The 12,427-nt window shown below is 39.7% G+C and overlaps 1 protein-coding gene across 1 annotated transcript in view; it reads right to left on the bottom strand.

Annotated features, from left to right (window-relative positions):
- The window catches only part of TMC1 (transmembrane channel like 1), a 78,781-nt gene that overhangs the window by 22,542 nt on the left and 43,812 nt on the right, over window positions 1-12,427 (bottom strand). Inside the window, exons 8-11 of the mRNA XM_054032225.1 lie at window positions 11,294-11,392; window positions 6,622-6,764; window positions 2,902-3,046; window positions 555-749 (exon numbers count right to left, since the gene is read on the bottom strand). Coding sequence (XP_053888200.1) covers window positions 555-749; window positions 2,902-3,046; window positions 6,622-6,764; window positions 11,294-11,392 — 582 coding nt within the window. The remainder of the gene's footprint in view (window positions 1-554; window positions 750-2,901; window positions 3,047-6,621; window positions 6,765-11,293; window positions 11,393-12,427) is intronic.

Raw genomic sequence — 12,427 nt, forward strand, 5'->3', positions numbered from 1 at the left:
TGAATGTTACATGTCGTGTTTAACCAAAGACTTAATGGAACTCTCCTATGTCCTTGAATTTAGTTTCATTTTGCTTGAAACTGTGATTCATGACTTCTGTCTTTGCTTGCATTTACCTGCAGGAACCAATAACAAAGGCTTAACACAGAAACGTTAGTGTTAATATTCAACCCCATCCATCTTTTTGGCTAACCCACACAATGCCATTAACAGGCTGTATTGATAAAGTAGGTGAGGCCCTGTCACTAGTTGCTTTGAATGTGTACAAGAAATTAGACAGGTTTAGGTATGGAGGAGGAGGAGTTTATAGTCAGGGCTGGAATTGAAGTGGGGGAGCTCAGTGTGAAAAGCTATTTTAAAAAGCATTTTAAAAAACAAAACATGACTGTCTTAATGAATATGGGAAACAGAGAAAAGAAAGGGAAATCCCTTGTTACACATTTACCATCCAAGCCCTAATTAGAAGACTACCAGAAAAAAAGCACCATGGAGAGCAGAGAGAGAGACCTGTGACTTCAAACCACATCTATTTCATAACGTGTGCTGGGACTAACTTCATTTCTCTCCCACCAGCCATAGTTATCCAGGCCCTCCAGGGCAAACTTCTGGGATCTCCTCACAACAAAATAGATGAGGTAACCACTCCCGGCCAGTGTGCACAGGGCCAGGAAGTTAGCAAGAACTCTCAGGAATCGGGTTAGGTGAATGTTTTCTTCTTTTCGGTTCTCCTGCTCCTCCACAATAGCTTCCTGCACTTATTGGAAACAAAAGTGTAGCTGTAAGTGAGCAGCATTAAAAGCATCAGGCTCTATATTGTCTGTGCAGCTACTAGATAACAGTCTTTTTAAATGAGTTGTGATGAATGGACTTTACTCTTGGGCATCAGGTTTCTTAAGAAGGTGACATTGTATCAAAATCTCTGTTGGAGCCGTAGGACATTGCTGGATTTGGCTTGCATGGGTATCGTCCGGCTCATTTTCTATGGCTTTGTCCCCATTGAGTTTCATTTTGAGTTTCTCTTACACCTGAACTCACATGCCAAAGCTGTGATTCAAAACAAAGCCAGCACTGACAATGAATTCACAAGGTGCTGTGAGTTGGGAGACCCAGAAGGATAAGTGTATGACCAGTTGTCAGAAATCTTTTTGTTAAGGAACTGGGAAACTTGAAAAATGTGTCTCTGGAGACTGCTAGGTTTCATTTTGAGGGTCTGCAATTCAGGGAGACTGAAAAGGGTTTCTGTATAGGAACCCCAGACTAGACCAAGACTGGATGATTTCAGATTTTGAAATGAAACATTTGCACAACATTACTCTGTGTAGAGTGCAGATGAATTTCAGGGCTCTTGAGTAACTAACCCTACTTCCACCCCTTCCTAGCTTCATCAGCAGAAAGAGCTCACACTGCCACCAACATGTCCTTGTGGAGGAAGAGTTTAGTTACAGCTTCTTACATTTATGTACAGAAAAGTATCTTTCGCCCAGTAGGGCAGCTGGATTACTGCCTTCTAATAGCTCTATGTAGCTCTGCTTCCTTTATTCCACTTTTGTCTATTACATAAGGGAAATGAGAGAGCAGAAATTCTTGAGTGGAGCCTTGACCCCACTGAAGTCAATGGCAAAACTGCTGAGCTCAGTGAGGCCACGAATTCACCTTTTGACTGTTCAGTTCCTGGCCTGTTCATAGAAATGAAGGTAGGATGGTTACATCATGGGATATCTATCAAGACCTTTACTCTCTCTCTCTCAAGTGATTTTCACTCTTTTCATGCCAGATCTTGGCTGCCCCCACGTAGGTATAGGATAATGTGAGGAAAGGACATAGGCAGACCCTTCACAGCCCTCTAACCCCCACAGGAATCTGCACAAAGAGCCACTGTTGCTTGAGTGCCTTGGGCCTTATTCTCCACCCACAGGACCCGAGTAACTTCCAGTGAAATTACTTTTATCCTTGTATGGGGGAGAGAGGCCCTTTATGTGTAAGGCAGGGGTGGGGGAGGGGATTATTAGCACCCTGGACAGTATGCCAGAAAGCACAGGGGCTGTGGCTGGCTGAGTAATGTGGAATTAGTGGTGCTCTAGTTCGTCTAATTCCTTAACACAGCCCTAGCCTCCTGCACTCTCCACACCAGCAATGGATGAGAGTGCATGCTACATCTCCCAAATGAAGTGCATGGTAGAAGCGGCTCCTGAATGTCCTAAGGTGCCTGTCTCAGCACTCCAGAGGCAGAATGCCTCCAGCCAATGTGGCTGTTGCACTACCCCTCACACACCCATGAGCACGCCAGAGATCACTGAAGTCACCAAACAGTCCTAAGTCTAGAGTCCAGTCAGTGAATGTGCTGTATTGCACAGGGAACCGGGCTGTGTTTCCCTGTTCAGTTGAAAATAAAACATTTGTTGTGAGAAAACACAAAATGACCTTTTTTTTTTTTTTTATCTTACTGAGATGCAGGTGTGGTGTCAAACTTCTGAATCAATTTTTTTTGACATGCCAAATGGGCCCTTGTAGCAATGACATTGCTGTCTAATGGTATCTCTTCAGAGTAGCAAGAGAATATGACAATGTCAGTGCTGCAAAATGTCACCAGCATTTTTCAAACAAAACGTTTTTTTTAAATAAAAGCACCATAGAAACTGGAAGCTAGGAAAGGTGAGGAGAAGAAGAAAAACATGCTTTGCACAGGAATCATTTTGCAAGTACATGGACAACAATCCCACAGAACACATCCGTTGCTACTAGTACTGCTTACCTGGAGTCCTAGAAGGAAAGAGCAAGTGAGATACCACAGTACCTAGTTTCACTCTCATCCTGGTTTTACAGCGATATATTTCCATTGACTGACTGACTTTGGTGTGAAGGGAGAATCAGGTTCCCTCTCTCTAGTGAGCTATATCTTACCTTAAAGCTTGTTGTGATTGAAGCAAATTTATTATCTGCTGTTTCAGGATTGCCGATCAGGTAATCCCAGCTAGTGAACATTTTCCAGCTGAAATTAAAACTTGTATCATCCCCACCACCTTCCTCATTTGCATTCCTTGCCATTCTGGAAAGGCCAAAAAGATGTACAAAGTACCCAGGGTTAGAAAGAAGCAGCTGGCTCTGTTAAATGGTTTAGATTTTCAAATGTTCCTAATGTCACATAATATCATTTCATGTCCCCCTCCTCCCCCAAATCCAAGAAATACACTCCAATCCCATGATGTTGAAGAAATGATGGATAGAGTATATCCAGTGGAGTCAATTCATTTTCTCACCATTATAAATTATATTTCTTATTTGTTTCTTCAGTAGCACATTGGAGAAATTCAGTTGGAGGAGAAACTCAGGAGAAAACAAGATATCAAGAGGGAGGACTAAGTTATCTTAAACAGAAACCTATAGAACACACTACAGTGCTGCTAATCAGTTCCTAGGTGTGACCAAGAGAAAAATAAATTCTAATAACTAGCCAGAGAAAAAAAACCTGGTTGCACCGAATAAACAAATTACAAATGCTGCTTTTTTTTATGCTGCTAGTTACTATGTGCTTATAACTGGATTTATAATAGCATCCATCAATATCAAATTATTTCTTAAGTGGCTTGACTTCACCTTGGACTGCTAACTTCCCTATTTCAAGGTATTATCAGCCTTGTAATGTTGATGGTCAGGTTGCTGTAGATTATATTACTTAATTCAGCTCATTAAGCACAAGGAAGGGAGTACATTACTAGGGAATGATAAATTTGGCTTGGATTCTTCATTAATTTCATGCTCAGGGGAAAACAATTTCTATTTTAAGGTTATGTTGTGGAGCAGAATCATATTATTAGACATAAACAATGTGAACCACAAAACTCCTAAAATGCACAAGAAAACATATATGCATTAACCCAGGTAATTGTCTACTATACAGCATTCCTGCTTTCTCATCTGTGGGGATGGCGTTGTCTCTGGCAGCTGAGCTGGTGTGGAGTAGATACCGCGGGTAGGAGTGGTGGAAGATACTAACAGCACAAACGGCTTCTGAGTTGGCCTTGTGACGCTTCTGCCCTGCTGCTGCTCTGAATCCTCTCACAACGTCTCATTCTCCCCAGTTACCAAAAAGAAAGTTGGTGAACAACTCAGTGTTTGGGGTCTATGTAAGATGGAAGGATTTGGTCCAACATGCAGTTGACCAATGTATCATGGGAATTTGGATATTAAAATGCACATTTTGTGTGTGTAATTATTGTTTTGTATCTATATGCATTATATTACATGTGAATCTAGGCAGCTAATTTTGAGTCTGTTATCATATATGTATCTGAGGTGCAGATTTCTCGGTGTACAGTCTCTGCTAGTCGTTTGAAGTTGCATGAAAATAATCTGTTGTGAATATTTCTTCTGACACCTCTTGTCCACATAATCCCCTTCTCTTTCGGAAATCATCTGGGAAAATACTCTCCACTATCATGTTCCACAAGTATTTAAAGAGTATAGAAACACTGCATGGTCATTATTAAAGCAAGCAGCAACTAGATAGAGGATATATATACCCACTGTTTACCATTACAGAGAAGAAAAAGAGGAATGAGGGAAGGCACAATAGTCTCCCCAAATCCAACAGCTTCCTTGTGTCGATTTCTTGAATCTACCATACCTTTCTGTAATTTGATTCCTGACCATATGATCCAGATGGAGCATTCTTGTATAGAGACAGGGTCCCAGAGAGTAACATGGAGCTTCTGGGCCTGGGTGAATGCAGTTCTTGGGGCATCCTACAAGAGTCTGTGCAAAGAGCACCTATGGATTTCAGAATAGTTGTAGGTATGGGCAGCCACATCCCCTGCCCACTCCTTGGACAGGCAAATCTGGCCTCAACTGCATGATGAACTGGAAACTCCTTAAGAGTTTGAAACTAAAATTATCTTAAATATGTGACTTCTGCAACCTTAAGGTTGTGGATTTTTCCACTTAGTGTTGGGTTGGTGAGTGAGGGAGTTGCTGATTTGTGCCCTAACTCAAAATGGTTTCTATAAATGTAATAGTCAACCTCTCTCTCTCTCTCTCTTCTCTGCCCTCAACCATCAGCAAAAACAACAACAATCCTAATGACACTAGGTTTTAATTTCTGTGCTTATTGTATTGCAATGAAAAAATGGCCTAAGCAGAAGATTATATAGGGTTACCTAAATGTGGACTAGCACTAGTATCTGTGGCCAGATGGAAATTTAGCACATATGGTATATGTTTCCCCAAGGATATTCCCTTTGTTTTGGCCTCGGAGAGCCTGTATTATAAGGATTCTTTTTTCTGGTTGACAGCCACTCAAATATAATTCCCTGAGGATTCAGTGAGAAGAATCTTCTAATCTTCAGGCATATACCATCAAAGAAACATTTTTAAAAGCTGTTTTAGGTCAAAAACTATGCCTGCTGCATCAAAATGTTTTGTTCTTTCTCCAAACACACACATTATTTTAAACAAAAAGAATGCGGCCATTTTTTTGTCTGGGAATGCTGCTTACCTTATCTAAGAAACCATGTATTGTTTGAGTTAATCTAGTGCTTGTGAAAGTGAAAAACAAACAACCTGACACAGCACATGAAGGATTTGTGTGAGTTTCTGCTACCCAGCTGCACTAGAGCACCAGATAATCCTGACTTGCGATGGTCTGATTTTTCCGATTCTGAGCTTGTTCTAAAGAAACACTTCAGTATGCTTGTTTAGTTATTGGTGTTTCTTATGTTAGGGGGTTTTCTAGTGTGAGCAAATAGGTACTATGGACAAAATCACCACTGGCAAACCACCAATGGAGTATCCCCAGTTAATACCAGGAGTGAATTTGGCCCTAAAATAAGACAACCAAACTCATTTTCACTCTGGATCTAAACCAGGATTTAAACCTAGAATTCCAGAGGTGGAAGTGTAATTGTTTAGTGCACTAACCCATCTAGTCTCCCTTTCCTTTCTCCCACTTACCCATAGTCTTCCTACTGTTTTTAGTATTGTGCTCTAAATATAATTTAATGGAGAAAGCACAACTGGAGACTACTTTGTCTGCCATAGGACACTAATCCTTTACCATGACCAATGGTATTAATTCTGCTACACCACTGTGTAAATGTGAACTAAACACTATAATCTTGCTGAGAATCATTTACTGCTCACTGTGACTTATACAGCTGAATTTTTTGTCAGGTGTTTTCCTTCTCTCTTTTTTTTTTTTTTTAATTTACTTCACACCAGATATGATTAAAAGAGGAACAACTGAATGGCCCGGACGTTATCTGACATTGTGCTAGATGCAGACTATTATAAAAGGAGGGGTTGAGAGCTTTGTTCCCTGAAATACACATTCATTTTACACCTTTAAGATGCAAAGGGAAAGTGTTATGTTATTGCAGTAAAGATTTTTTTTCTCCACCTCTGCCGGACTGAGACACGCTTTCTGGTACAAATAAATAAATACTGGCCTACGAAATTATAAATGGCTTTAACATAGTCCAGCATTTCTTTGCAGCTTTGCCCCACCAGAGCTGCATCAATCCTGCTGTTAAAACTGCTACATTATCATTTCTGATAGTGCATCCTTTGTGAAGAGAATTGCATTTATTTTAATTCGTTCTTTACTTCCCAAAGACCGAAGGAACTTACGTTCGGATGACAACCATGTAGCTATAGGCAATGGTCCCAACTCCCACAAGGAAATAGGAAAGAGGCATCCTGAACTTCAGCCAGCCAATTGTTCTCTGGTTGTTGTAATAGCCATAAAAGAGCACAGAATACTGTGCAAGGCCCTGAAAAGTAAATAGCAGGTAACAGCTTAACTAGCCTGTTATGTCATACATACACACACTAAACCTCATGAAACTTCACCAAAAGCAGTGAATACCAAAGAGACATTCATTTTTATGCCTTCATGACATCTCCAGACATCATTATGGTAAACCTGACAGCTGGGGCCTGACTATTCTGTGAGAATTCAGAACAGCCCTGTTTTGGAGCCTTTAAAGAGGATCTGAAAAATATGTCATGTTGATTGTCAGGTCCATAACCTGTCAGGTACTTCATAGGTTAGACACTTCGTCTACAACATAGCAGCCGAAAGCTTTTTCAACCAAGTGGTTTTTTTGGTTGGTTGGTTGTGTGTGTTTTAACAGAAAGTGGCTTTTCAAAAAAACAGAAAGTTTGGTTACTTATATTCTATGTTCTTAAAATTTCCCTCCAGTTCCAGTTTGGTATAAAAGTCTTCATTTCTGTCCTAAAGTATTGGGTAGTGTTGCTGTGTGCTGGTTAATAGTTGATAAATTTCATTCAGCAGATGGTTGGGTTTCATTGGATACTGAAATGATTCTTGTATCTACAGTTTATAAAACAAATTATTAGGTTGGTATTGAAAAAAATTGCATTTCTTTAAAACAAATCATATGAATGAAGTTTCTATTGACTTGGATTGTTATTTTTTCAAAATAATTTAATAGGCAATTGCTGGAGTCTGAAAGTAATCAAGATAGTTGGCTTAGCCTGGTCAAAGACCATTTTGGTTAGAGGAGAGGAGAGCAGTGTATTTAAACCCCTTTGATGAACAGCATAGCATAGCACATGCAGAGCAGCAGCGAAGCTCCAAATGGGCACAATTAACTCAAATCAAACACTAGAGTTCAGCATGCCAAAGTATAATTTATTGATATACTGTTGATGAATATGAGAATGTGCTGATTGTGAGCTAACAGTGCTAATGCAGACTGCTTTAGTCCTCCTAAATTACAAGGTCCATTTACTTTCCTTCTGTTTAGCTGCTGGTATTTCTTAAAATTAATCCATTCATAGATTATAATGTCTATAGATTAACATCCTTCTGCTTTGTGTAATCACTAACTATGCATTTGATTTATGTCAGAACCTCATTTGCAATTCTTGTGAAAGTGAAAATGAAATATTAATATACGGTAACTAAAGGTAATATTCACAGATTTCTTGGTTTGGTAATCGATGTATTGGTATCAGAACAGCTGTAGAGGTGCAGGAGAGACAATATTAAGCATCTGATTCTAGGAGAAAGGGAATATTATTATTTATTTGTATAGCACCAAAAGTGAACAGGTTTGTCTTTAGTTACTATACTTCTATTAAGAAACGGTGTAATTTCATGTAAGAATTTATACTGGGCTTGAATTGTCTAATCTGTAGTTGTACATAGCCTCATACATTTCTGGATGTCTGTTTAGATCACACTAAATATTAAAATATCTTTAAAGTCACTATGCTCTGCTAAGTCAGTGTTGTCATAGGTGTTTTAAAGCCTTTAGATGAGCTCTGCACTGTGAGTAATTGAGGGTGTTGTTTCCTGGGCTTTGCCTACTGTATTTAACTGTGAAGCTTGATATATTTTTAGCTGTGAAGTGGTAGCCATAAGTATAGGGTCTCCCTCTACACTCTTCCCACAGCCTAACACAAGTTAGATGAGCATATTCTCTTTAGTAGTATGCATGATTATAATGAGCCTTGAGATTTTGATTGCTGTGGAGTAGGGTCTGAGCTGTAGATTATATAAATATAAAATATTCAATTCAAGATTAAAATACAAAAGGCAACAGCAATTTAGCAATTTCTGCAGGATGAAAATAGCCACATTCTCAAGGATGATCAGGGCAGGCACAATTTTTCCCCTTATGTTTTGCTACACATTTTAGAGCCCTTTTTTATTATTTCTGAAAGAAATGTTATTGGGGAATTACTCCAGAATACAAAAAAAAAAGTTTGATTAAATATGCACATTAGTTTATCATTTTATTTTGGACCTGAAAAAATTATTTTTGCCTCTAAAATTGTCTCAGCTATATAGTCCCCATTCCCATCCTTGTCTGGATAAAGGTTTCATTGTCCCTTGCCAGATCCTGTTTCTTTCTCAGTTACTAGGAGCCTCTCCTCTCCTGCTGCCATCTCTTTTCTCTCAAGTCTTCTCTCTTTTAACTTCTCCATACAATTGTATAAACATCTCTCCCCTTCTTCTAGGATCCACTCCTCTTAAAAGGGCCTCCACGTTGCTACAAGGCTCACTTTTCTCCTCCAAGGTCCATCTCTGCTGCAGTACTTCCTCTCTTTTTAAATAGGCCTCACCACTTGACTTCATTGCTGTGTCTCCTGCTACTACCATTCAACCATTGTAGCTCCTGATCATCTAAATACAACGGAGTTCAACTCTGTTAATTACTGACATACATCAGTGATTGCAGAATGTTATTGAGTTGCTCCTTGTAATGGACCAGGAGCTCACCCAAAAAAGTACATTGACCTCCTTTCATGCATCTAAAGAGGGGCCATCACTTTGTTGCTAAAGGAAATCAGCTCATCTGGCCAGTTACCACTTTACATCAGGCAATGTGGAGAGAGGTAATGTGTTACTTTGAACACTTTATTAAACTAAAATTTTAAAAATTCACTGGGTTTCAGTGAGTCAGCCTGGAAGTACTGCATTAAAAGTCAGGAAGTCAGCATACAGATCAATGTATCCAGTCTGGTATTCTGTCTGAGAGTTTAAAAACTTGCTACCCTGCTGAAACTGTCCAAAGAAATAAACGAATGGGCCAGAGTTCATTCCAGGCCAGTGGTGCATCCCATCAGAGTAATCTGATTGCAGGCCGCAAGACATTTTGCTGACATTGACCATCCGCAGGCACGGCCCCCCACAGCTCCCATTGGCCAGGAATGGTGAACTGCGGCCATTGGGAGCAGTAGGGGGGGCCGTGCCTGTGGACGGTCAACGTCAGCAAAATGTCTCGCTGCCCGCAATCTGATTACCCTTATGGGCTGCATGCAGCCGGCAGGCCGCAGGTTGCCCACCACTGTTCCAGGCACTGTGCCAGAGTTAAGGCCCCTAATAAAAAAATCCACCTGGGGTTGAAGTGGCACAAGCCTGGGGCCCTCTCTAGGCAGCCAGCACATCCTTGAAAGTGGACAATGTTGATGGGAGGAATGGCCAAAGGCTGAGCTAATTCAGTGAACCCCTACCACAGCCTCTGTCTGCAGGGCTCCTAGGATACTCCAGAATTTACCTCTGCCCCCAGCTGGCAGAACTCCCTAGGGTGAGCAATGGAACACTGTCCACAGCCCTCATCACCCTTCCTGGCATCAGCAGTCCGAACCAAGGAGACTTTAACTCCTTCATCCTTTGAGTTATTTTTAACACTTCTCCTAGTGCTTATGAGTATGAAGAGAATGTCTGGCTGTAAATTGTTCAAAGAAACAGACTCCCAGTTTCACCTCCCACATATACCTACCTTTGCTGAAATCCATAACAAGTGCTTAAAGTTAAGCATGTTCATAAAGATTTGAAGGATTGAGTCCTAAATGTAGAAGGGAGATTGTACAGAAGCTTCAGGCAAAGTCACCCTTATCTGAATGCTGTTCCCTATAACTGGATGATTTCACCTTTTTTGTTTGTGCAAAATCCTTTACAATGACCTCTGCAGCTGCCTGAAAGACAACGCAGAGACTTTCATTGCCTTACAACCAAGGTACCGTTGTCTGGACTCATTGTAATATGGAATTTATCCTCAATACAGTCATCTTAAATTTATTTCATGTTTACAAAAGTAATCACACTATGGCACTAATATGTTAGTCTCAAAGGTGCCACAGGATCCTCTGTTGCTTTTCACACTATGGAGACATGCCCTGTGTGAAAAGTGGTGAAAATATTGTTTCAATAAATAAAAGTATTGTACGGTATTTAGAAGTTTACCTTCAGACTTTCAGTTAAGGAGGTTCATCTCTTAAGGATATGATGAGCTTCAAAGAAACAATAAGGGATTCAGCCATCCATCCCACTACAGCTAAAATATTTGCAAATTTAAAAACCAGAATTTTGCTTCTAGTCTATCTTTAAAAAAAGGCCTAAAGTACGAGGTTTTCTCTTACATGGAACTTATACAGCACCACCAATTTGAAGTCTAAATGCATATAATCCCAGAGGGTCAAATTCATCCATAGTCCAACTCTACTGAAGCAAATGGAATTACACCAGAGACTAAATCAGTCTAGACTCTTATTCCCAAATTCCTCTCCTTTTTTATTCCCAAAGACACAGTAATGGACATGGAATTTTCATATGTTCTGTTTTTAGATCAAGACAACATCTATACTCAGAATTAATGAAAAGGGGATTTGAATTGCTTTCTATCCATTTGAATGATCTCCTGACATATTTCATATTAAACTACTGAAATTGAACAGTGAAGCAGTTCTTCACTGAGCACTGAAATCAAAGCCTTTTAGAGCCCAAAGAGTCATGATAATATGCAGTATTGCAATAATGCACACTTACACTAAAGTCCCACAAAGTTGCAAAATTCATAGCAGTTCTTTCTTCAGCTCTCGGGACAGTTTTTCTAGGTAACGTGCCATATGGTTTCCCCATCAACACCTGTAGCCAAAATATGATGAATGTAGATTACAGCTCAAAACACAACACTAACAACTAAAAATATAAAATGCAGATGCGAACAACTGCACTTGAGATTTTGCTTTGTGTTCTCCTTCATTCCCTACTGAGAGCAATCCACCTCTCCAAATCTTTTGCCTTCATACCTTTTATTCGTGATTGACGCTATTGCTGAAGTATATTCCATTCCAATTTTTTATTAAATGATAGTCTACTAAAAATCAGTGGAATGTTAAGCTGTATCTTTTATATTCAGCAGCAACAAAAGGTTAAAAATATTCATCAGATCAGTGAGTTCTTTCAGTGATGCAAATTAATTTTTCTTGTGCTATTGATTTTGTTGCTTTTTTTAATAGAAAATATATCGGGTCATTACATGCATATAGTTTTCAGATGATGACAACCAGGATTCTGAAAGTATCTGAGCCTCTGGTGAGATGTTTGCAAAACCATTGAAAGTACTAGGCTAGATTCTAGTCTCACTTGAGTCCTGATATTGTTCCACTGCAGTCAATGGAAGTTTTTCTCTTGACTTCAATGGGAGCAGAACCAGGCTCTTAAGGTGGTATAAATCCAAAGTAACTCAATTGGCTTCAATTACTCTACTCTAATGAAAGCAGAATTTGGCCCATCCATTAGAAAGTTTTTGGAAAATGTCATATCCTAAATAAATCTTGTGGGCTTGAGGTTATCTGCTGCACTCACTTACATGTACACACTGTAAGTAAGTGTAATCAAGAGGATATTTTCTATGGCAGAAATTTAGGGGCCGGCCCAAGACCTATGTACCACTTAAATTCCATTTAAGTCCTATTTTGAGCCCTGTTCAAGTCTTATACTCATCCTTTGCATGGGATAATTTCAATTTGAGTTGAATTCCACCTTATGGATGAGATTCTGTGCTGCATGTCTAAGGATATGTCTATACTTCGAGCTGGAGGTATAATTTCCACTTGAGGAGACATGTACCCCAGGCTAGGTCTAAGCAAGCTAGCACTCTAAAAATGGAGTCTTGCC

Source organism: Malaclemys terrapin, chromosome 6, assembly GCF_027887155.1.
Source record: "Malaclemys terrapin pileata isolate rMalTer1 chromosome 6, rMalTer1.hap1, whole genome shotgun sequence".
Lineage (NCBI taxonomy): Eukaryota > Metazoa > Chordata > Testudines > Emydidae > Malaclemys > Malaclemys terrapin.